Here is a 26,709-nt window from a genome sequence, read left to right on the forward strand (position 1 = left end):
TGGCTTATCTCAGTTCCTCCCTCTACGCGTCGGCTGCACGCTAGATTGAGCTCAAGTACGTGTTAGTGTAATAGTATTGCCACCTCGCCACTGGCTCAGTGTACCGCGGTGACGCCTCCCCCTCGCAATTCCATCCTTAGATCGCCGGGACGAGTTGCCCCTGCACCGCTCGATCCACTGCCTTCTAACCCTGGTTTCCATCGGGTCTCTGTCTCTGTGGCTTCGATGGCGCCCTCACCAGCTCGCACCTAGGTTTTCACAACCCAACGCCGGTCTGATCGCTACCCACGGTAGAGAAAATCTGTTTGCTGGCGCCGGGAAGGGCCACGTGGGTGAGCTCCATCCCCAGCCACGCGCCCACGCGGGGGAGCCGCCAAGCCAAGCCAAACCGGAGTGAGGCGGCGCGACACGCGAGAGCGAGAAGCCTCCTCCTCCTCCTCCTCGGCTCACCCGCGTTCGCACGAGCACCTCGCCGGCGGGGGTGAAGCGAGCCGTTTTCCCGAAACGCTCATACATGCCGCCCCCAGTCGTCCTTCTTCCGTTTGCTCCGGCCGCGGCGCCGCGGCCACACGCTCTCCGAGGCCGGTGCGTAAAGGCGCGGGGTGATGCCCGGGGACGCGGACGCGGGCGCGGGCGCGGCCTAGCGATGCGCGCCAGGGCGCTGGGGGAGGCCGGGCCGGCGCCATCCAGGACCCAGGTGAGCCAGCACGAGCACGGGTGGGACGACGATATGCTAGATGATGAGGAGAGGAAGAGGATGATCCCTCTCTTACCCGTCTTTCCTGGGTCAGTGCCATATGAAAGCATTTCAAGGATGCATTTCCTAATGTCTCGGATGATTCCTGATTATTCAGTCTAATACAGCAACACCCTCTGTTTTCTCACCTACAAGGCATTTTTAAAGTAACCACCATCTTCAAATGCTGCATGCCTGCGTCTGCAAAGGGATAACCTTGGGTCGATCCACGGGTATTTTAGAATTGACCCTAGTTTAACTAAATAAATAAAATTTTATTTTATGGTAAAACTTAGTTTATTTTGTTGAACTCGAGCGGATCCTAAATTACCTGGGGTCGACCCATGCCCACCCTCACGTTCTACTTTTAAAGTTTTTGTTTCCGAGAGGGGGATTTTTGAGTTATGTTTACCCCCCTAATGTTCTATAATTGTTTGTTTAGATGATAATGGATAAGATTTCTACGGTGAAGAGGTTGGCTGCGCTGGGGGTGCTTACTCATACAGCGCCTTGAAAAGATTGGATCAAATATGGTCTAGTATATGTGAAGCTCAAGCAGGTATGGTTCGTCATTCAAAAGAACGTGATAATCTAATAGCATGTGAAAAGTGAGTAGTTCGGGGCAAATTTGGTATTGTTTGGTTGTATACTTGGTTTGGTAGTTTTCTAAAGTTGACTTTCAGTAGCTGATTCCGTGTTTGAAACAAGAACATGTCTTTGGAAGAAGAAAACACCGCAAATGAGTACCCCACAATAATTTAGTTAAGGTGTGGGGAGTATCCCTCGCTCTATCAATTTTTTCTAACAGAAACAATGGACAGTACTTCACTTTTAGCTGCCCTGTGGTAAGCTTTCTCAGAGCATTGCTGCATTAAGCACACTATTGCAGGCTTTGCTGAACATACCTCTAGTACGGCAAGATAAAAATCTATTTTCTATGCAAGCCAGATATCTAAATGTGCTTTGTTTGTTGCGCTACTATATTTAACATAGTTTTTAACAATGCTGGCCTTCAATGATTTGCTTTCGATGGTACACCTTTCTGGTTTAATAAAAACTTACCTACCGTGTTTGGTGGATGAATTGAACAATAGCAATCTGGTTACTTGAGGACTGTGGACTTATTGTTTTTATTCCATTCTCCAAGTATTATAGCATTGTGATGGAAATGTGTGCATGCAGACTCCAAAGTCCCTGAAGTTGTTACTCGAGTCCAAGGGCCCTTGGTTGATTATGATTTTGGTGATGGCTCAGAGATCTTTGATGTATTAGTGTGTGGTGGCACATTAGGTATATTTGTAGCTACTGCCCTGAGTTATAAAGGCCTTCGGGTTGGAATTATTGAAAGAAACATAATCAAAGGGGTAATTCAGCCTTATATTGCTATTTCTGACTTTTCCCAATAACACCGCTGAATAATATGAAATGTGTATATATATCTGCTAAACAGAGAGAACAAGAGTGGAACATCTCAAGAGAAGAGCTTATGGGAATTGTAGAAGTTGGCATCCTTTCAGAAGAGGAGATTGAACAGATAATTTCAAGTGAATTCAATCCTGTAAGGCCTTTCAGCTAAGATTTCTCTACTGTTGTTTTAAAAATATGTCTTGCCAGCTAAGTAATTGCACATTTTTTTTCTTACTCTGCAGAATAGATGCGGATTTGAGAGTAAAGGTGAAATTTGGCTGGAGAACATTCTTAATCTTGGAATTTCGTAAGTTGTCACTTGATACCACTAGCAGAGCAGCTTTGGCTGCAAAATTTGAAAGCATACATTATGCATGATAACCAAATTAAATCATGTGCACGATAACAAGGCATTATATGATGAAAATCTACATTATTTTGTTGTTGTTGTGTCCACTCTTTAATCCTCATCTTTCCATAAAACCTATCAAACGTTCGAGATGTGAAGAGCATCATTTCTATAACTGTTTGTGATTCTATTCTTCTGTGTGATTATGTTATAAATTTGGACCTGTGTAGGCCTGCTAAAGTTGTTGAGATCATGAAAGAGCGCTTCGTTTCTTCAGGAGGAGCAATATTTGAGGGGAAAAGTTTGTCTAGCATCTATGTTCATGATGACCTTGCTGTATGTAAATTATTCTGTCTCCTGGCTACACTAAAATTGTTTAGAAGTACATTGCTAATCTTTTTAGTATACAAAAGAAACGTTCTATTCCACCCACATGAAGTTGCCTATGATCGTCTAGACTGCATTATCTACGTCTGCTTTTGAAACTATGATTTCTTTGTTTGACCAATAAAATAAGAACTGTTCTGTCAAAAAAAAAGACTCATCAAGGTTATTAATCAAGTTCCTTTAGTTTGTACTGTTACAAGTAATAATGTGCCAATTGTTACTTCCTAGTGAACTTTGCGAAGCAAATATGTATTAATTGTCACTTGTGTTCCCCAGGTACTAAACTTGAGTGATGGGGGTTCTTTGCCTTGTCGACTTGTTATTGATGCTATGGGTAATTTTTCCCCAATTGTGCAACAGGTACTCCTGATTTTTAATTAAAATGACTGCATCAAGATGAAATTCCTAAACTCTGCTTTTTCTTTGGGGACAATGGAAGTATTAATTTCTGGCTTATGCATCCAACTAATAATGTCGACGGCCTCATTTGTGGACAAGATTTGAATTTTGGTAGCTAGAGTTATACACCCACGACTCTACTGTTAAGTGTAGATGTATTCCTATTCGTACTCGTAGTCCTATTCCTACTCGTATTCCTATTCCTACTCTTATTCCTATTTCTATAGTTTCCTTGTGTACTCATCTTGTACCTCTATATATTCGGGCCTAGTGCCCTCGTATGAATACAAGTGTGCTATTCATAACATGGTATTAGAACCAACCTGAAAATTTGCGTGTTGCACTTGCACGCTACGCCATGCCGCCGCCATCGCCGGAGCTCTGCCGTCTTCTTCGCGTGGCCGTCTCCTTTGCGTGGTCGTAGTCGCCATCGGAGCTGAGCGCCGCCGTTTCTTTTGCGTGTCTATCGCCGTCGGCTCTGCCTTTGCCTGGACACCATCGACGTCGCCGCCGCTTCTGCATGCAAGCTGCCGCGCCGCCGTGAGGGCTGTTGTGCCGCCGCCGAGCGCCAGCTCGCCGGAGCACCGAGGGCCGCCGCCACTGCCGACGAGCGCCAGAGCTGCCGCCGGTCGCCCGCCGTCCACCTCTCTGGACGCCTGCCCAGATCTGGATCTGGGTCGCCCGCTGCCCACCTCTCTGGACACCCGCCCAGATCTGGATCTAGATCTGGTTGGTTAGCGCTTTTAAAACCGGTTTGTTTTCAAAAAAAAAAAATCTACGCTCTCGTCAGCGCCATGGCTCCTCCTTCGCAAGCTTATAGTGGCGTTGCTCTTCTTCATTGTCCAGTGCTTTTCAATGGCACCAACTTTCGCGATTGGGTTCCTCGTGTTCGGATTCATATGCGTGGTCTGCGTATTTGGGAGTTTTGGACTGGTGATCTTCCTTGTCCATCTCATCCTACTGCTCCTTCGCAGCCTTTGCTTCCACAGGAGCCTGTTCTTCCGGCGAATGCTGCTGATGGCTAGAAGACAGAGTTTACCCGTTTGCTCAAGGAATATGATGAGCGTGTTGAGCGTTTACATGCTGAATATGATGATCGCTTGGCCACTTATGACTCGGCCTATGCGACCTATAGGACATGGATTGATGAGGATGCTCATGCTGCTACCATTCTTGTTGCTAGTATGGAGGATTGGATTTCTGCTGATATTGTTGAGCTCGAGTGTACACATCAAATGTGGACTTTTCTTCGTGGACGTTATGAGCCCTCTGGACAGTCCACTTATCTTACTGCTATTCGTCAGGAGCAGTTGGTTTGTCAAGGAGATAGTACAGTGGATGATTTCTATGCTTAGATTTCTGCTATTTGGCGTCAACTTGACACTCTTGGTCCCCAGTTATCGCCTGCTACTTGTGAGTCCTGTCAGAGCCAAAAGGACGCTCTTGAGCTACGTCGTACCTACGACTTCTTGACTCGTCTTCGTGCCGAGTTTGAGCCTCTTCGTGCTCAGTTACTCGCTCGTCACCCGTGTGTCTCTTTGTTGGATGCACTTGCCGAGGTTCGTAATGAGGAGACTCATCTTTGTGATGCGGGTCTCTTACAACACTCTTCTGTGTTGGCTACTCGTTCTTCGTCTTCTCGTTCTACTCTACTAGTGGTCCCTACATCTGGGAAACCTTCCTCTGACACTGGAGAGGGAAGTGGTCTTCATTGCACTTATTGCGACAAAGCCGACCATGTGGAATCCTATTGTTTTAAAAAGAGGAAGGACCAGGAAAATTGTGGTCACCGTTCTTCCCAGGCTTCTGGTGGTTCTAGTACTAAATATTCTTAGAGGAGTTCTATTGGATCTGATGCACAGGAGATTCTCAGGCTGCTCGGTCGCCTCATCACCTCTTCTTCACCAGGAGTTGTTGGTTCGGTGACTCAACCTTCTGCACTACCAGGTTCTGCTGCTGCTTCCCAGTCTTCTATTGCGGGTTCCTCTCCTGAACCAGGTAGTTGTCCTTGGATTCTTGATTCTGGTGCTTCTTTCCATATGACTCCCCATCATGCCTGTCTCTCTTCCTTGGTTCCCCCATCTCGATCTTCTTTTGTTCATACAGCTGATGGGTCTCCTCTTCCCGTTATCGGGCATGGTGTTCTTTCATCTGCCTCTTTTTGTTCCCGATGTTTCTTGTGTTCTTGATCTAACCATGCAACTTATGTATGCTGGTCAACTCACTGATCATGACTGTTGTGTGATTCTTGATCCTGACTTTTGTTTTGTTTAGGATCGTCGCACAGGTCAAGTGGTTGGCTCTGGCCCGCGGCGCCATGATTCTCAGCGTCTCTAGGAGCTTCTTCCTTCCGCTGTGTCCACCAGTCGTGATGGCTCCGTTTTTGTTGCCTCGTCGACCTCGATTTTTGCTTAGTGGCATCATCGCTTGGGTCATATTTGTGGCTCTCGCTTATCCACTATGATTCATCGTGGTCTTTTAGGGTCTGTTTCTGGTCATAAGTCTTTAGATCGGTGTCATGGGTGTTGGCTAGGCAAGCGGACATAGCTACCTTATCATTCTAGTGAGTCTGTGTCTCAACAACCTTTTGATCTTGTCCATTCAAATGCATGGGGTCCTGCTCCCTTTGTTTCTACAGGGGGGCATCGATACTATATCATTTTTATTGATGACTTCTCTCATCATACCTGGATCTACTTTATGAAACATCGTAGTGAGGCTCTCTCCATCTATAAAACTTTCGCTGCTATGGTCCGCACTCATTTTAACACATCCATTCGTGTATTTTGTGCTGACTCTGCTGGCGAGTTTCTTTCTGGAGCTCTTCATCAAGTTCTTTCTGAGCATGGCACTCTTGCTCAATTTTCCTGTCCTGGTGCTCATGCTCAGAATGGTGTTGCTGAGTGCAAGCAACATCTTCTTGAGACTGCTCGTGCTCTTATGCTCGCTTCTGTTCCCACTCATTTTTGGGCCGAGGCTGTTTCTACTGCCAACTATTTGGTTAATCTTTAGCCTTCATTAGCCCTTCATGGTGGGATTCCTCATGAGCGTCTTTACAACATGCTGCCTGATTTCTCTCATGTTTGCCTTTTTGGCTGTGTGTGCTGTGTGCTTCTTGCACCACGGCGCACAAAATTGACTGCTCAATCTATTGAGTGTGTCTTTCTTGGGTACAGTGCTGAACATAAAGGATATCGTTGTTGGGATCCAGTTGGTCGTCGGATGTGGGTTTCTTGGGATGTTTTCGATGAATCCCGTCCTTACTACCCTCGTCCTTCTTTGAATACCAATCCTGCATCTTTGGTTGACCCACTTTCCTTTCTGACTCTACTTGACGCCTCTCTTGTTAGTACCCATCTGGTTCCTCCTTCGGCATCTTCTTCACCTAGAGAGTCTTCTTTGGTTCCTTCTTCTATAACGCCTGACTATTCTATGAAGCCACCAGTGATGCAAGTCTATACTCGACGTGGTGTGCCTTCCTGCCCTGATGTGTCATCCTCTGACAATGATTCATCTCCTATTGCGTCATCTTATCCGCTTGATGTATCTTCCTCTGAGGATTCTTTGCCTGAACAACTTGTCTGATGTGGTGGTCGTATTCGTCGGCCTCCTAATTTTTATTCTCCTCCAGCCTATTCTACTATGGTTCTTTCTGAACCTACCTCATATCGTGATGCCATGCTTCATCAAGAATGGCAACATGCTATGGCTGAGGAGATTGCTGCTCTCGAGCGTACTGGCACATGGGAACTTGTTCCTCTTCCCTCATGTGTTCGTCCTATTACCTGCAAGTGGGTTTATAAGGTTAAGACCCGCTCTGATGGTTCTCTTGAGCGATATAAGGCTCGTCTTGTGGCTCGCGGTTCTCAGCAAGAGTATGGCCGCGACTATGATGAAACATTTGCACCTGTTGCCCATATGACCACTGTTCGCACTCTTCTTGTTGTTGCCTCTGTTCGTGAGTGCTCTATCTCTCAGCTGGATGTCAAGAATGCCTTTCTTAATGGTGAGTTGCGTGAGGTGTACATGCATCCGCCACCAGGGTATTCTATTCCTGAGGGTATGGTTTGTCGTCTTCGTCGCTCACTTTATGGTCTTAAGCAAGCTCCTCGTGCTTGGTTTCAACGCTTTGCCTCTGTGGCACCGCTGCTGGTTTTTCTGCCAGTAATCATGATCCAACACTTTTTGTTCATACTTCTCCTTGTGGTCGGACTCTTCTTCTTTTGTATGTTGATGATATGATCATTATGGGAGCTGATTCTGAGTATATCGCCTTTGTGAAGGCGCGTCTTAGTGAGCAGTTTCTGATGACTGATCTTGGTCCTCTTTGTTACTTTCTTGGGATTGGAATTTCCTCTACAGCCGAAGGGTTCTATCTCTCTCAAGAGAGATACATTCGAGCCCTTCTTGATCGTGCATCTCTTACTGATCTTCGTCATGTTGACACTCCTATGGAATTCAATGTTCATCTTCGCCTCACTAATGGTGCTCCTCTTTATGATCCTACCCGCTATTGTCATATTGTGGGTAGTCTTGTTTATCTTGGTGTCACTCGTCCTGATATCTCGCACGCCGTACATATCTTGAGTCAATTTGTTTTTGCTCCTACACAGCTACACTATACTCATCTGCTTTGCGTCTGCGCTATCTTAGTGGAACTATATCTCGTCGTTTGTTCTTTCCACGATCTAGCTCTTTATAGCTCCAGGCCTATTGTGATGCTACCTGGGCTAGTGATTCCTTTGATCGTCAATCTCTTTCTGCTTTTCGTGTGTTTCTTGGTGGTTCTCTCATTTCTTGGAAAACTAAGAAGCAGACAGCAGTTTCTCGTTCGAGTGCAGAGGCTGAGTTACGTGCTATGGCTCTTGTGACGACAGAGGTTACTTGGTTATGGTGGTTGCTTGAGGATTTTGGTGTCTCTATTTCTACACCAACTCCTTTTTTTGTCTGATAGTACAAGTGCTGTCAGCATGGCACTTGATCCGGTGAAGCATGAGCTCAGTAAGCATGTTGGTTCGCTAGACATAGATTCTATCTCTCCAAACTCAGTGTTCTTGAGTCACCCTATATTTGTACTTGTGGTCCTATTCCTACTCTTATTCCTATTTCTATAGTTTCCTTATGTACTCATCTTGTACCTCTATATATTCAGGCCTAGTGCCCTCATATGAATACAAGTGTGCTATTCATAACATCTACCACCATACCATTAGTGCTGCTAAACTCTGTCTGTGTGTCCATCTATGATCTAGCCAAGATTTATATTCATTTCCATCTGTCGTCCTAATGTGTGTTTAATTCTAATCTGTAAGAGCATGTGTGTAATTGTAAACAGTAACAGCTTTATGTGTGAACTACTTGTATGAACTGAAAACATCCAACTTATTTTGAACAGTTAGCTTGGCCAAACTGCTTCATGCTTTAAGGGTAATGTGATACTGAATTGTGGCTTCAATATTATAATACATTACATATTACTTATTATATTGTTGAACACAATGCTTATCTTTCACTTCCACCCTACATGCACATAGTCATCTTACTGTTGCTGTCACTTCCATATTCTACACTTTAAATGACAACTCTTCTGTCCTTGTCTAAGATCCGGTCAGGTAGAAAACCAGATGGAGTCTGCCTTCTTGTTGGGGCTTGTGCTCGTGGATTTGATAGAAATACAACAGGCGATATTATTTTCAGTAGCTCATCCATAAAGAAATCTGGAAAGTCAGGAGTACAACTCTTTTGGGAGGTAATTGCTTTTTTCCCATCATTTTGACACAAAGCTGATGCTTGGGGAGGAACTGAAATATCTAAAAATACTTCCAAAACAGCCAACCTCTTTTTAAAAATCTCTCAATTGCCATCCTCATTTGCAAAAATCAACTTTCCATCCATTGCATGGAACTGCAATAATAAATTTAAATAGTATACAATGTCATTTTTGTGTTCTTATTTATTTGATAGTCCATTTTCACTAATTATATTAGGCCTTTCCTGCTGGTTCTGGTCCAACTGATCGCACTACATACATGTTCACTGTTGTTGATCCACAATTTGGGGGCCCAAAGCTTGAAGAACTTTTGGAGACTTTCTGGAATCTGATGCCTGTTTACCAGGTAAACAATGCGACCCTGTGTGACAAACGTAAAGAATGCAGTACATTGGGTTCTTGTGCATATTTACACCATCATCTATTAAGAGCAAGAAAAATAGATATTGGCTTGTTCTGAACTTTTTATGTATGGAGATACTTACACAATTACGCTTTATTTTTAATTTACTCTTGTTCTTGTTGTGCTCATTGTAGGATGTTGTTCTTGAAAACTTGGATATAAGGAGAGTCATATTTGGAATTTTCCCAACTTATCGGGATAGGTAACAGAAATTAATATAGCCTACCCCCTCTGTCTCAAAATAAGTTCTTCTAGAAAGATGAACTTATTTTGAGACGGAGGAAGAATATCCTTCCCCTCATGTTAATTAGATGATAATAAAATACAAATGTATCCAATTATAGATGAACAATCTGCTGCAACTACCATGTGGTGGCATATTGTTGCCACAGAATGTGTTCGTGTTCCTTAACTATTTGTTACAAGAGTTATTTATATGCTGAAAATAATGACCCTTCGTGCCATATCTTAGTCATGCAAACTGAATACTGTAGATGCTCTTTTCAAATGCCCATTTGAGACTTAATAGCAAGTTTATTTTGAGTCTTATTTTCACATATAAACCCTCATATTTAGTGATGTTGCCTGAATTGTATGTATGTAGTGCTTGTGAGCTGTAATGCACACTTATGTATTCATTTCTTGGTTATATTCTCTTAGCAGTTTTTTGGTTGTCTGCATGCTAACTCTGGCACAATTAATCCATTTTTCAGCCCCTTGCCAGCTGCATTTGACCGTGTCTTGCAGGCATGCCATTTCACTGCTTTGAATTCCTATTGGCCATATGAATTTTTTCCTTAATTTCCAACGTCCTTCGCTTCTTTACGCTTCAGGTTGGTGACGCTAGTGGAATCCACTCACCTGTTTCTTTTGGGGGTTTTGGAAGCCTGACAAGGCATCTTGGTCGTTTGTCAACTGGTATGGTCAGTAATTTTTACTTAACGGCAAGATGCTCCATGATCATAAAATGGTAACATGCATGCTCAGATATGAACAAAACTGAATCCAGATTCTCGGAGCAATAACTAATTGCCATATGTGCATGGATATAAATTTGTAAATAAAATGATTCTCAGTTAATCCTTCTTTTTTGTTGTTTAATATGACAACATGACGAAAAACTCAGACAATACCAGCCATAAAATACTCAGAATATAACTCCTATAATTGACATTAGCTTCAGACAGAGTTGTTCCACCCTAATTCTCGAAGTTCAAAAACAATGTCAAGGTAACGGGTCACCGGGGCTGGCACAAGAGGTAACTCTATAGCCATGCTTTAGCACATGTGGTCTATAGTTTCAAACTTATTGGGCCCTCTTGGTTTGAAGTGCATATTTGTACTGTACTTACAAAGGAAAAAAATGGTTCAATATCGATGTAAGCTTAGCTTATCAGTGATGAGATTTCTGCACATTACAACTTTTCGTTTCCTTTGAGATACTTATTTTCTTTTTCTGTATGCTTTTGGAGCTTAAGGTATATATGAAGCAGTTTCAGGAGATTTCTTGGATGCACGTAGTTTGCAGCTATTGAACCCTTATATGGTTAGTGTACTTGTAGTTTATAGCCCTTCGTGTGTAATTTGAAGTAGAATCTTATTTCATTTTCATTTTGCAGCCAAATTTAAGTGCATCATGGTTGTTCCACAGAGCAATGTCAGCAAGGCCACAGATCAATGTTGCACCAACTTTTATTAACGACCTTCTCTTTGCTAATTTTCAGTCGATGGAGGTAACCTCAGTTACTTTTGAGATATACGGTCATTTCAGTTCTTTTTTATGATGAGTTGTTTCGCACATTGACCAGAAACTTGGGGATTCAGTACTTAGGCCATTTCTCCAGGTTGGTACTTGAATATTGTTCCAAACAAACACTGATTCTCAGCGAAGGGAAAATGTCAGCTTTCACATATTAATTTACTTGAGCTGTGCATCTGTAGGATGTAATACAGTTTGGTCCTCTGGTCAAAACTCTAGGTCTAGTAATGATCACTCGACCGCAAATTTTGCCGTCCATTTTTAATCAGGTAAACTCTTTAAAACATCCGGTTTATTTCTTTAAGCTTAATTTTCAGTGAAGACTTCAGATAAGCTGTGCTGTCCATTGGAGCTTATCTCTCTTCTTTGCTTTAGGCTGGACTTGGGGTCATCCTTGACTGGTCAGGCCATTTTGTGATGCTTGGTTACTATACATTCCTTTCTACCTTTATAGATCCAGTCCTCAGGTACAGTTGTTGTCATCCATCTCTAACATCAGTATCATATACTCAACCTATCCATTTGTTGATATTTTTACTGTTTACATAACTTCTGAAGGTCTTGGGTTGAATCATTGCCACTGAAGAACAAATATCAATGGAAACGATATCTCGAAGCATGGAAATATGGAGCTGGCCTAGATTATCGCCAAGAAGAATAAACAGCTTCTTCTGGAATAAATTTGTATTTGTTTTGAAAAAAGAATTTGCCTATATATAAAGGATTAAAGGAACATACATAGCTTTCCTTTCTGTTAGGTCAAGAATAACTGTATACTGTAGATAGAATGGATTTTTCTTTCTTTTTTTCGGACCAAGACAGGTGTTTTACTTCCAAGTACAAAAACTGAAGTAAACATCTTCTATCTACATTTCGAACAGTTCAAAACTGAGCATTATGGAATTCCTGGTGCTGAGTGAGAAAACAAATGTCTCATAGTGACTCAAGTACTATCAACGCTCCCACAAGAACCAAGAACACTGCATTGACATACCCAGACAACACCTCGAACCTGCCCCTTCCGTAGTTGTACAATCCATTTGCAGGCAACCTTGCAATGTAGGATGCATAGAGTCCAATTGCCAATGCTGCACAATCAAACAACATATGGCAACACGACATGCCAACTTGGATGGTAAGGCGAAATGTCCCTTTTTGCCCTCTATATATACGTTCCTAGTAACAACTCTTTAATCCATGAATCACTAATTTTCCTAGTTTAAAAGTTGTTCATACAAGAATATATGCATAATAACTAGGTCTCTAACCCATATATAGAAATGCTTCATTACAGCATATAATTAATCATCAAAAGATCATCATGCTATACAACAGAGTATTCCTATAAAGGTGACCAAGACATACCTATTAGGCCATATTTTACGGGCAAAAGTTCATAGCTTCTACCTAGATCACATGTAGTACTGGCTAGCAAGTTCATAAGCCTTCCCAGAGTTTGCCAGAGGGAGCGGAAGCTAGCGGAGTAGCATGGCTAGGATTGGATTGGATTTGGTTCTACAACCCCTACCGTCCAAGCTGACATATTCTGTTGAGGTGTCATATCTGCGAATTGGTAAAATATTAGCAAACCCTCTTAGCTAAAAAAAAAAGATGCAGTGCATCTCAAGGGTGGCTATTTTTAACGGTGACAAATAGGGACAAAAGTGGTACGGATAGTTTCCGAGTTCCGTGTCTGTTTTCGAATTCGAATAGCTTCGGTTTGGAATTTTTTTGGATTTAAATTCAAATTCGAATATTTTTTATCGGATATGGATTCGGACACAGTAACGTTGTTATCCGGAGGATAGGGGGAAACGGTCGGAAACTATCCTAAACTTTTTACCGGAAATCCGCACCCACGAAACCAAAATTCGTTAAAGCCCACAGCCCATAACCAGTTAACCCTAGAAGCTGTGTTGTGCTCTACGTGCGTGCGGAGAGAACGAGAGACCGTTTGAATTATACTGCTATTATTTTAGATAAATAATGAGCTATATTTCTTCGCTCAATTTGAGGGGATTTTTTTATACTTTGGTAATTATTCGTTACCATATTCGTTCCGTTTCGTATTCGCTCCATATCTATATTCAACTATTCGATTCCGTTTTCGTATCTGGAGTTTTCGATTTCAATTTTGATTCCGGAAAAAAATATAAAAACGAATATGATAGAGCTACTTTCCGTTCGTATCGGATCCGTTTTCATCCCAATGACAAACGGTTAAATTTGCCGTTTTTTTTTTGTTTGAAGAGATAATCTGTTTGCTGGCTCCGGGAAGGGCCACGTGGGCGAGCTCCATCCCCAGCCACGCGCCCACGCGGGGGAGCCGCCAAGCCAAGCCAAACCGGAGTGAGGCGCGCGACACGCGAGAGCGAGAAGCCTCCTCCTCTCCTCGGCTCACCCGCATTCGCACGAGCACCTCGCCCGCGTTCGCGCCGCGCCGGCGAGAGCGAGAAGCCTCCTCCTCTCCTCGGCTCATACATGCCGCGCCCGGTCCTTCTTCCGTTTGCTCCGGCCGCGGCGGCCCCGGCGCCGCGGCCACGCGCTCTCCGACGCCGGTGCGTCGAGGCGCGGGGTGATGCCCGGGGACGCGGTCGCGGGCGCGGGCTCGGGCGCGGCCTAGCGATGCGCGCCAGCGCGGCGGGGGAGGCCGGGCCGGCGCCATCCAGGACCCAGGTGAACTAGCACGAGCACGGGTGGGAAGATATGCTAGATGATGAGGAGAGGGAGAGGATGATCCCTCTCTTACCCGTCTTTCCTGGTTCAATGCCATATGCAAGCATTTCAAGATGCATTCCTAATGTCTCGGATGATTCCTGATTATTCTGTCTAATACAGCAACACCCTCTGTTTTCTCACCTACGAGGCATTTTTAAAGTAATCACCATCTTCAAATGCTGCATGCCTGCATCTGCACAGGGATAACCTTAGGTCGACCCACACGGGTATTTTAGGATTGACCCTAGTTTAATTAAATAAATAAAATCTTATTTTATGGTAAAATTTAGTTTATTTTGTTGAATTCGAGCGGATCCTAAATTACTTGTGGTCGACCCATGCCCACCCTCTGCATGTTCTACTTTTAAAGTTTTTGTTTCAGAGAGGGGGATTTTTGAGTTATGTTTACCCCCCTAATGTTGCTATAATTGTTTGTTTAGATGATAATGGATAAGATTTCTAGCGGTGAAGAGGTTGGTGGCGCTGGGGGTGCTCACTCATACAGCGCCTTGAAAAGATTGGATCAAATATGGTCTAGTATATGTGAAGCTCAAGCAGGTATGGTTCGTCATTCAAAAGAATGTGATAATCTAATAGCATGTGAAAAGTTAGTAGTTCATGGCAAATTTGGTATTGTTTGGTTGGATACTTGGTTTGGTAGTTTTCTAAAGTTGACTTTCAGTAGCTGATTCCTTATTTGAAACAAGAACATGTCTTTGGAAGAAGAAAACACCGCAAATAAGTACCCCACAATAATTTAGTTAAGACTAGTAATGTGCCCGTGCTAACGCTACGGTGTTAGAATATGTTTCATAATACTATATTATAAAATAACAATATTCAAAGTATCATTTTTAAATATGAAGTGTTCAATCACAAAATGTAATTTGGCATGAGTAATTATAGAGTAATACATGATCGATTAGCAAGAGTAACACAAAGAGCGATCTAGACATGATAATAAAAAAGCATGAGACCTATTGTCTTTTTGCAATAAAACAATATATGTCAAGAGATGCCACAAGTAATTCCCTTGCGACATATTCGATATATCAACGATCATCACATAGTACCCACCATCGGCTCAGACTTGTTTAAAAAAACAAATGATAGCGGTTAGTTCCAAATTGATAAACATTTTTTTTGCATTTATAAATTTAAAAATGTTGGCTTGAATGGCTTCCAAATTGACTCTAGTTAGCGTGCACGTGGAATCCACGTAGGTAAATAAGATGAAAGTAAAGATACTATACCATCAATGTAGTATTTATTTTAGTTAAAATTTGGTATACAAGACATAATAGTATATCAAGGAATAAACAAAAATTGCAAATACATCTAAGAGATTACATGAGCAAAATAATTTCTCAAAATGCTATATTACTATACAGTAGAAGAATAGCATAGCTCTTCAATTGAATGTCATATCCTTCAGCATTATCTTATTTAATTATTTCATACCATCGACATAACATGAGAAAACAATTATGTTTGCCCGAGTCCATTCTTCTAGATCACTTTTCTCTTGAATCACCTCTAGGGACCTTAATTCCTTTTGGGATCATTCTAGCAGTTGGTTCTGAACAATGCATATGAAGGTTAAGAATGTAGAGCAATTAATGGAACATTATGAATTCTTTAGGTGAAAACAAAGTTTCATGCACCATGCTAAGATGACAAGTTGTATACTCTGAAACTCATCTATATACTACTCCTACAATAAAGAAACTCCTTTGTGGTGAACCATTACTTCCTGAATAACAAAAAAAAGCCAAGCACATTTTATTTATTGCCCTGTTTTCTCTAAGTAAACAATGAACAAACATTATTTTTCCTATTTTACATAATACGGTGAAATTCTTCAAGGGACCCAATTTCAGTTAATTGTTGCTACTACTAAAACCATTATATCTGATATATGCACATCACATCGAAAATAAGGACCTGTTCGATGACCTTGATTTTCCATATGCTTCAGTAACTATTATACTTCTTTAATTTCCAAAACAATGTTACTATTCATGATCAAAGTGGATGGAAAGAATCAGATAGAATCTGTCATGCATGTTTCTTGCTCTCAGTTTGTCAAGCTATAGAGTATTAAACTAAGGATTCTCTGAACCAATTAGGAGAACAGTGGATATGCATCAAAATATTTGTTCAAGAAAAAGAATTTGCATCTGAACTTATGCAAATGGAAAGTGTTACAAACCACTGTGAAGTTTCCCTTGCAGGTAACAACGAGAATTAATATACCCTTGCTGCAATAAGTAATATTTTCAATAAATACTTTTGATTGTCCACAACTGTCTCATCAACAACCAAAAGATTGAATTCCACACTCCATTTCACTTGAACATTGCCATTGCTGTCCTTTAACTTCATGATCAGACTTTTTAGCAGCCAATCTATTTTGTCGGACCATGTAAAAGCATGTGGTCCTAGATAGCATGAGAAAGAACACCTGTAACAATACTTATCTAGCAACAAAAGGCAGATTACATTACTAAAACGAAAGATGAGTACATGGCTGCAACAGCAACCAGAACTACTGAATAAGTGGATACATATAGAAAACAAAATACTTGTAATAGCCAAGAGGTTATGCTTACCTATAAAATTTTTGGTGGCTAGAAAATTTCAGTATTATTTTTTTTACCATACAACAAGCTTCCAATTTCTAATGAAACAGCAAGGCAATCAAGCAAATATGTAGTAATGTAGTATATAAGAAACACATATGCACTATTGTAATGCATCAGAACACCTTCTAAATTCCATACCTTCTACACTACTTGTACCGTAAAGTTTAGTCGTGGCCTGTTGCTGCTTCCATCTTTTACCTATATAATTTTTTGTCGCTAAAAACACACTATCCAGTTTTTTACTATACAACAAGCTGCCAGTTTCTACTGAAACAACAAGGCAATCAAGCAAACATGATATAGTAGAATTAAGAAACACATGCACCATTCTAGTGAATTAGCATAGCTTTTAACTTCCATACCTTATCTACCTTCTCTCCTGTAAAGTTTAGCCACGATCTGTACGCGCTGCTTCCATCTTCTTGCATTAGTTGGCACAACAGTACAACATTAGTTTGCAGGAATTAAAATGTTAGTTTTAGAAGCCAACAATTTGCCCAATATATGTACATGATATCATGTTGTTCCTTGAGGACAACTCTAAGCTCCCGTTGAATGCTCAGTACCACAGTTGAGCTCCCATCAGCACTGCTGCTTGGGCTTTAAAAAAAACACTGATGCTTGAGCTTGCAAACACAAAAAAAAAACAATATTTGTGTTCTAAAAAGAAGAAATCTGTGTATCAACATGTATCTCTTGATGAAGATCTATCTCTGGCTCACAGTCTTCTTGTACGACAGCTCATTCGCCTGTGCCAGCAACCTGTGAGCATAGCTGTTGATCATTCACTCTTTTCACTGCTCCTCTACTGCAAATTCCAAAAGAAAATATCAATCAATCCATATCACCCAACAATGATTACTAACGATGAACCTCGTCCCTGCACTCCTACAATAGGCCTAGATCTAGATGACAGCGAAGACTGACAACGTCACAGAGAAGGTTGATTAGTACATTGATTGGCGATCGAGACCAAACACACTCCGCATGCTCCTCCATGGTTCTCCCAAGCCGTGAGTTGCCATTACCGATGGAAGAGAGAATGACGACGGTGGAGGGTGTGGCCGTGTGGGCAAACGACGCAGCATAGTGATCCCCTCCGTTCCATGTTTAGATTGAGCAGAGAAGGCGAGGGGGAGACTGAAAATGGTGACGCATGGCGAGGTGATGGCGGCGGGGACGGCGAGGGGACGACGGCGGTGGGGATGGCGTGGCTGGCGACGGCGAGGGTGATGGCGAGGCGACGGCGCCAGGGACGTCAAGGCAACGGCGGCGGCGGGATTGATGGCGAGGTGACGGCGGGGCGAGGTGACAGCGGTGGGGGTGATGGCACGGCGCCAGGGATGGCTGAGGCGCCGGCGGCGGCGATGGCGAGGCGACGGCCGTGGCGTGGTGTTTCGTGTGTGCGTCAATCGCGTGACTGAGTACGATTACGATAGATGTGTGATTTAGGCTGAGGGGTAAAAAAAAAAGGAAAGAGACCCGATGAAACGTGGACCGTCCGATCTGATGCAAATGATTTCAGCCGTTGGATTTGTCCAATGAGTAATGAGTAAATCCTGTTGGTGCCCTATAGGGTAGATGTGGGGAGTATCCCTCGCTCTATCTATTTTTTCTAACAGAAACAATGTACAGTACTTCACTTTTAGCTCCCATGTGGTAAGCTTTCTCAGAGCATGAAAGTACTTTGCTGCATTAAGCACACTATTGCAGGCTTTGCTGAACATACCTCTAGTATGCCAAGATAAAAATCTATTTTCTATGCAAGCTAGAGATCTAAATGTGCTTTGTTTGCTGAGCTACTATATTTAACAGAGTAATTAAAAATGCTGGCCTTCAACGATTTGCTTTCAATGGTACACCTTTCTGGTTTAATAAAATATTACCAACTGTGTTTGTTGGATGAATTGAACAATTGCAATCTGCCTACTTGAGGACTGTGGGCTTATTATTTTTTTATTCCATTCTCCAAGTATTATAGCATTGTGATGGAAATGTGTGCATGCAGATTCCAAAGTCCCTGAAGTCGTTACTCGAGTCCAAGGTCCCTTGGTTGATTATGATTTTGGTGATGGCTCAGAGATCTTTGATGTATTAGTGTGTGGTGGCACATTAGGTATATTTGTAGCTACTGCCCTCAGTTATAAAGGCCTTCGGGTTGGAATTATTGAAAGAAACATAATCAAAGGGGTAATTCAGCCTTATATGGCTATTTCTGAGTTATCCCAATAACACCGCTGAATAATATGAAATGTGTATATATATCTGCTAAACAGAGAGAACAAGAGTGGAACATCTCAAGAAAAGAGCTTATGGAAATTGTAGAAGTTGGCATCCTTTCAGAAGAGGAGATTGAACAGATAATTTTAAGTGAATTCAATCCTGTAAGGCCTTTCAGCTAAAATTTCTCTACTGTTGTTTTAAAAATAGGTCTTGCCAGCTAAGTAATTGCACATTTTTTTCTTACTCTGCAGAATAGATGCGGATTTGAGAGTAAAGGTGAAATTTGGCTGGAGAACATTCTTAATCTTGGAATTTCGTAAGTTGTCACTTGATACCACTAGCAGAGCAGCTTTGGCTGCAAAATTTGAAAGCATACATTATGCATGATAACCAAATTAAATCATGTGCACGATAACAAGGCATTATATGATGAAAATCTACATTATTTTGTTGTTGTAGTGTCCACTCCTTAATCCTCATCTTTCCATAAAACCTATCAAACGTACGAGATGTGAAGAGCATCATTTTTATAACTGTTTGTGATTCTATTCTTCTGTGTGATTCTGTTATAAATTTGGACCTGTCTAGGCCTGCTAAAGTTGTTGAGATCATGAAAGATCGCTTCGTTTCTTCAGGAGGAGCAATATTTGAGGGGAAAAGTTTGTCTAGCATCTATGTTCATGATGACCTTGCTGTATGTAAATTATTCTGTCTCCTGGCTACACTAAAATTGCTTAGAAGTACATTGCTAACTTTTGAGTACACAAAAGAAGCTATAATGTTTGTTCTATTCCATCCACATGAAGTTGCCTATGATCGATTGGACTGCATTATCTACGTCTGCTTTTGAAAGTATTATTTCTTTGTTTGACCAATAAAATAAGAACTGTTCTGTCAAATAAAAAGACTCATCAAGGTTTATTAATCAAGTTCCTTTAGTTTGTACTGTTAGAAGTAATAATGTGCCAATTTGTTACTTCCTAGTGAACTTTGCGAAGCAAATATGTATTAATTTCCACTTGTGTTCCCCAGGTACTAAACTTGAGTGATGGGGGTTGTTTGCCTTGTCGACTTGTCATTGATGCTATGGGTAATTTTTCCCCAATTGTGCGACAGGTACTCCTGATTTTTAATTAAAATGACTGCATCAAGATGAAATTCCTAAACTCTGTCTGTGTGTCCATCTATGATCTAGCCAAGATTTATACCACAAAGCTTCATTTCCATCTGCTGTCCTAATGTGTGTTTAATTCTAATCTGCAAGAGCATGTGTGTAATTGTAAACAGTAACAGCTTTATGTGTGAACAACTTGTATGAACTGAAAACATCCAACTTATTTTGTACAGTCAGCTTGCCCAAACTTTCATGCTTTAAGGGTAATGGGATACTGAATTGTGGCTTCATATTATAACTATTACTTACTAAATTGTTGAACACCATGCTTATCTTTCACTTCCACCCTACATGCACACCGTCATCTTACTGTTGCTGTCACTTCCATATTCCACACTTTAAATGACAACTCTTCTGTCCTTGTCTAAGATCCGGTCAGGTAGAAAACCAGATGGAGTCTGCCTTGTTGTTGGGGCTTGTGCTCGTGGATTTGACAGAAATACAACAGGCGATATTATTTTCAGTAGCTCATCCATAAAGAAATCTGGAAAGTCAGGAGTACAACTCTTTTGGGAGGTAATTGCTTTTATCCCATCATTTTGACACAAAGCTGATGCTTGGGGAGGAACTGAAATATCTAAAAATACTTCCAAAACAGCCAACCTCTTTTTAAAAATCTCTCTCATTTGCCATCTTCATTTGCAAAAATCAACTTTCCATCCATTGCATGAACTGCAATAATAAATTTAAATAGTATATAATGTCATTTTCATGTTCTTATTTCTTTAATAGTCTATTTTCACTAATTATATTAGGCCTTTCCTGCCGGTTCTGGTCCAACTGATCGCACTACATACATGTTCACTTATGTTGATCCACAATTTGGGGGCCCAAAGCTAGAAGAACTTTTGGAGACTTTCTGGAATCTGATGCCTGTTTACCAGGTAAACAATGCGACCCTGTGTGACAAACGTAAAGAATGCAGTACATTGGGTTCTTGTGCATATTTACACCATGATCTATTACTTTGTATGCACTAGAACTTGATCCATGTGTTCGTGGAATTTCATTTGTTTCAAGTATTGGTCAACTACTTGTGCTGAAAAAAAGCTGTAAAAATAACATTGGGTAAGCTACGCTGATACACCATGGAATTAAGAGCAAGAAAATAGATATTGGCTTGTTCTGAACTTCTTATGTATGGAGATACTTACACAATTACGCTTTATTTTTAATTTACTCTTGTTCTTGTTGTGCTCATTGTAGGATGTTGTTCTTGAAAACTTGGATATAAGGAGAGTCATATTTGGAATTTTCCCAACTTATCGGGATAGGTAACAGAAATTAATATAGCCTACTCCCTCTTGTCTCAAAATAAGTTCTTCTAGAAAGATAACTTATTTTGAGACGGAGGAAGAATATCCTTCCCCTCATGTTTATTAGATGATAATAAAATACAAACGTATACAATTATAGATGAACAATCTGCTGCAACTACCATGTGGTGGCATATTGTTGCCACAGAATGTTTTTGTGTTCCTTAACTATTTGTTACAAGAGTTATTTATATGCTGAAAATAATGACCTTTCATGCCATATCTTAGTCATGCAAACTGAATACTGTAGATGCTCTTTTCAAATGCCCATTTGAGACTTAAGAGCAAGTTTATTTTGAGTCTAATTTTCACATATGAACATAAGAAAAGCTGCTAAACCCTCATATTTAGTGATGTTGCCTGAATTGTATGTATGTAGTGCTTGTGAGTTGTAATGCACACTTATGTACTCATTTCGTGGTTATATTCTCTTAGCAGTTTTTTGGTTGTCTTCATGCTAACTCTCGCACAATTGATCCATTTCAGCCCCTTGCCAGCTGCATTTGATCGTGTCTTGCAGGCATGCCATTTCACTGCTTTAAATTCCTATTGGCCATACCAATTTTTTTACTTAATTACTGTCCTTCGCTTCTTTACGCGTCAGGTTGGTGACGCTAGTGGAATCCAGTCACCTGTTTCTTTTGGGGGTTTTGGAAGCCTGACAAGGCATCTTGGTCGTTTGTCAACTGGTATGGTCAATAATTTTTACTTAACGGCAAGATGCTGCATGATCATAAAATGTTAACTCAAATATGAACAAAACTGAATTCAGATTGACATAGAAGTTGGAGCAATAACTAATTGTCATGTACAGAGCATGGATATAAATTTGTAAATAAAATGATTCTCAGTTAATCCTTCTTTTTTGTTGTACAACATAAAATTAGTAAGACAATATCAGCCATAAAATACTCAGAATATAACTCCTATAGTTGACATTAGCTTCAGACAGAGTTTTTCCTCCCTAATTCTCAAAACTCAAAAACATATCAAGGTAACGGGTCACAGGTGCTGGCACCAGAGGTAACTTTATAGCCATTCTGTAGCGCACGTGATTTATAGTTTTGAACTTGTTGGGTCCTCTTGGTTTGAAGTCCATATTTGTACAGTACTTACAATGGAAAAAATGGTTCAATGTCGATGTAAGCTTATCAGTGATGAGATTTCTGCACATTACATCTTTTCATTTCCTTTGAGATACTTATTTTCTTTTTCTGTATGCTTTTGGAGCTTAAGGTATATATGAAGCAGTTTCAGGAGATCTCCTGGATGCACGTAGTTTGCAGCAGTTGAACCCTTATATGGTTGGTGTACTTGTAGATTATAGCACTTCATGCGTAATTTGATGTAGAAGCTTATTTCGTTTTCATTTTGCAGCCAAATTTAAGTGCATCATGGTTGTTCCAAAGAGCAATGTCAGCAAGGCCACAGATCAATGTTGCACCAACTTTTATTAACGATCTTCTCTTTGCTAATTTTCAGTCGATGCAGGTAACCTCAGTTATTTTTGAGATATACCGTCATTTCAGTTCTTTTTTATGATGAGTTGTTTCGCACATTGACCAGAAACTTGGGGATTCAGTACTTAGGCCATTTCTCCAGGTTGGTACTTGAACATTGTCCAAACAAACACTGATTCTCAGCGAAGGGAAAATCTCAGCTTTTCCATATTAATTTACTTGAGCTGTGCATCTGTAGGATGTAATACAGTTTGATCCTCTGGTCAAAACTCTAGGTCTAGTAATGATCACTCGACCGCAAATTTTGCCTTCCATTTTTAATCAGGTATACTCTTTAAAACATCCGGTTTATTTCTCTAAGCTTAATTTTCAGTTAAGACTTCAGATAAGCTGTGCTGTCCATTGGAGCTTATCTCTCTTCTTTGCTTTAGGCTGGACTTGGGGCCATCCTTGACTGGTCAGGCCATTTTTTGATGCTTGGTTACTATACATTCCTTTCTACCTTTATAGATCCAGTCCTCAGGTACAGTTGTTGTCATCCATCTCTAACATCAGTATCATATACTCAACCTATCCATTTGTTGATATTTTTACTGTTTACATAACTTCTGAAGGCCTTGGGTTGAATCATTGCCACTGAAGAACAAATATCAATGGAAACGATATCTCGAAGCATGGAAATATGGAGCTGGCCTAGATTATCGCCAAGAAGAATAAACAGCTTCTTCTGGAATAATTTTGGATTTGTTTTGAAAAAGAATTGCATACATATAAAGGATTAAAGGAACATACATAGCTTTCTGTTATGTCAAGAATAACTGTATAGTGTAGATAAAAAAAAAATTTCTTTCTTTTTTCAGACCAAGACAGGCGTTTCACTTCCAAGCACAAAAACTGAAGTGAACATGTACTGTCTACATTTTCAACAGTTCAAAAGTGAGCATTATTAGGGATGGCAATTTGGGTACGTGTACTTGGTACCTGTCGGGTACCTGACCCGATGGGGACGGGTGCAGGTACGATTTTTTGCCCCTGGGTAGTACCCGTACCTGAGCCGGGTATGGGTATGGGTATTTTCCCCACCCACGGGTAAACCGTCGGGTATCCGAACATAGCCTACATATTGAATTTTTATCTAAAAACATATTATATTATTCATGTACATATTTGTAATGTATCCCTTTTTAGCTAAAATCTTTGATAAGGCTTATGTGTTGAACTTTTAAGATGTGATACAACATTGAATGGTTGAATCAGAACATCAGATAATGTGTTGTGTGCTATTATTATTGCTATGATTAGTTTATTGTATTTGTTGGAATATTTTATTATGAGCAATATGTTGTATTTGTTGAACTTTTCATATGTGATGCAATATTGTATTATAACCCGGATATTTAGTTTGTTGTATATGTTGAAATGGTTATTTTGATGTGCTTTTGACATATGAGATGGTAGACCCGACGGGTACCCGATATCCGTCCAGTACCTGACGGGTAAGGGTATCAGATTTTACCTAGGGGCACGGGTATGGGAAGGGAATTCTACCCGTAGCCTTCAAGTTGGTGGGGCGGGTAATTGCTCTATCTGCATCCAACCCGACCTGTTGCCATCCCTAAGCATTACGAGCATTATGGAATTCGTGGTGCTGAGTGAGAGAACAAATGCCTTCTCGCTGTATGGTTGCAAGAAAAAAGACCCTCTCATTCTCAAAGCAATTACACATGCCAATACAAGATGCTGGTTCATCATCAGATGACACACCCTCATAAATAGCAGAAAACATGCAGCTCCAAGAGTTCTGAAATTCCGCTTGCCTAACAAAGTCAAGGAGCAAGATCAATAGTTGCAACAAGGGTTAGGGCATTTATAATACAATGACGAAATGATATTCATAAAATTAAACGAGTTTCATCTAGAATAAAAGATGATGTGCAAAGTAATTAAATGAAGAAAGAGAAAAAAAAAACCATGTCTTGCATGAGACATAGTTTTCTCGAGGGTTGAAGAGAAATCCAATGGCCAAAGAGCAACTATTTATCACTATTAGGTTTGACAACCATTGAAATGTTCCTCTTAGAATTTTATTTATAAAATTACCAATTGGATAACAATAATTTCTTAGCTATTTGTCATTTTTATCTAGGTGGAATATCGTCTCTGTCTAGCTGTGAGCCACGTGGCTCGCTAACATGGAAAACAACGTGGGCCCTAAGAGTCATACCCTTCTTCCCATCCACTTTTCTCCACTTGTGTCAGGATTGCGGCAAGCATGTTAGACCACGGTCAGCCGGGGTCAGCCGGGGAGGCGTGGGAGTGGCGGATCTTGGACCAGAGGTACTCAACGGTGAAGGCATGTTCGAGCAACTCGACATCGAGGAAGGGTCCCACCAAGCGGAGCGCCTCATGTGGAGGTTCTAGCCGTCGGTTGCGCCGAATTCAGCGCTTACGCCAACACGACGCCTTTTCCGTGCACAGGAGATCAAGACATCAATGCTCATGTCCACAAGCGTGTAAACGAGCATCGATCTTCTAGAGGAGGAAGGCAAAATGGGTAGCCAAAAGAAAATCAGTGGATTCGAGGAAACAACTTCCTTGATATCTCGACGGGTTATTGGGGCAATGTTTGCAATTCCGGAACGAAATTCCTGAAATTTTAGGATTTTTTGGTTATGCCGGTGAGTTCAAATAATAGTTTAATCAAAGATTATTCTATTAATATATTATCTACATGACACAAAAAGTACAATAACTATAGAAAAGTACTTACGATTTTACGAATATGAATATAACAATATTAGTTTGGTATCACACAATCTATATTCTATAAATGTTTGCTCAAACTCTCAATGTAATAAAAAAAATACATCGTATCTCTACTGCTCAAAAACCGAGCTGTCAATCCTCTTCCTCACCCACACCCCATGTTATGGAAAACTATGAGTTCCAAAAAACGAGAAACAAAATTAAATGGTGTGTATATTTTTTCTTTAGGAAGACGTGCAGTCTTTAGGATACGTGCACATATTCATTACTATTATTTTAAAATATTTAGAGAATTTCAGTCACGCGAGATCTAGCAAATCAAGTTTCTGCAGTACTAGGTTTTGGGGGAAATTTAACTATTTGCCACCCGTTTGAAACAACAACTCTTGAGATGCCACTATCGGATTGCATTCTAATTTTTTTGCCATATGTTAGAGAAACTTTGCTAATATTTTGTCAATTGTGCAATGTCCCTTTTTGCCCCCTACCTATGTCTTGTGTTTCATAAGACACAAAACTAATTGTTTATGTATTTTTACATCAATATATAGCTGGAAGAATGAACGTATATATACGTGCATAGTAACAACTCTTTAATCCATAAATAAATTACGATAACTAATTTTCCTAGTTTAGTTGTCCATACATGTATATATGCATAATAACTATATCTCCAACCCATATATAAATAATAGCCACCAGTTGAAATGCTTCGTTACAGCATATAATTCATCATCAAAAGATCATCATGCTATACAAGAGGGCATTCCTAAAAGGACCATATTTTGCGAGTAAAAGTTCATAACTTCTACCTACATCGTATGCAGTACTGGCTAGCAAGTTTATAAGCCTCCCCGGAGCTTGCCGGTGGGAGCGGAAGCTAGCGGCGTGAGCACGGCTGGGATTGAATTGGATTTGGTTCTACACTTAGGCCTCCCTTGGATTTAAAGAAAATTCAGAGGAATTTTAGAGGATTTTATTCCTATAAAAGTTTTTCCAATAAAACCCTTTGTATCAAAGGAATAAATCCTATGAAATTTCTATGGAATGACTTTTTTCCCATACAAATTTTGGAAGAAAGTTAACAAGAGATATAACCTCATTAAAAAATCCTATGAGTCTTTATCTCTCCTCAAATTCCTGTGTTTTTCCTGTGGTCCAATCAAACGGTTATTCCTATGTTTTTATTGTGTTCTG

At 40.7% G+C, this 26,709-nt stretch overlaps 1 protein-coding gene and 1 pseudogene across 1 annotated transcript; both read left to right on the forward strand.

Moving 5' to 3' along the window:
• The first annotated feature begins 301 nt into the window (after nucleotides 1–301).
• Nucleotides 302–12,163, forward strand: LOC102721013 (annotated as a pseudogene).
• A 1,428-nt stretch (nucleotides 12,164–13,591) lies between these two features.
• On the forward strand, nucleotides 13,592–24,022 carry LOC102721300. Its single transcript, XM_006660071.3, has 18 exons — nucleotides 13,592–13,886; nucleotides 14,369–14,486; nucleotides 18,582–18,763; nucleotides 18,850–18,957; nucleotides 19,048–19,112; nucleotides 19,385–19,490; nucleotides 19,829–19,912; nucleotides 20,340–20,486; nucleotides 20,726–20,854; nucleotides 21,177–21,244; nucleotides 21,773–21,806; nucleotides 21,891–21,975; nucleotides 22,523–22,590; nucleotides 22,664–22,777; nucleotides 22,853–22,888; nucleotides 22,985–23,071; nucleotides 23,178–23,269; nucleotides 23,361–24,022. The coding sequence occupies exons 1-18, from the start codon at nucleotides 13,692–13,694 to the stop codon at nucleotides 23,461–23,463; spliced, it is 1,821 nt and encodes a 606-aa protein (XP_006660134.3). The 5' UTR covers nucleotides 13,592–13,691; the 3' UTR covers nucleotides 23,464–24,022.
• Nucleotides 24,023–26,709: the final 2,687 nt, after the last annotated feature.

This window comes from Oryza brachyantha, chromosome 8 (assembly GCF_000231095.2).
Source record: "Oryza brachyantha chromosome 8, ObraRS2, whole genome shotgun sequence".
Classification (NCBI taxonomy): domain Eukaryota; kingdom Viridiplantae; phylum Streptophyta; class Magnoliopsida; order Poales; family Poaceae; genus Oryza; species Oryza brachyantha.

What these genes read in the sequence shown, in the direction of transcription:
- LOC102721300 (XM_006660071.3), top strand. Translation starts at nt 13,692, where the DNA reads ATGCCGCGCCCGGTCCTTCTTCCGTTTGCTCCGGCCGCGGCGGCCCCG. An exon ending in ATGTTCATGATGACCTTGCT is followed by an intron (nt 19,491 to 19,828) that starts GTATGTAAATTA and finishes TGTGTTCCCCAG; the next exon opens with GTACTAAACTTGAGTGATGG. An exon ending in CATTTGATCGTGTCTTGCAG is followed by an intron (nt 21,807 to 21,890) that starts GCATGCCATTTC and finishes TTTACGCGTCAG; the next exon opens with GTTGGTGACGCTAGTGGAAT.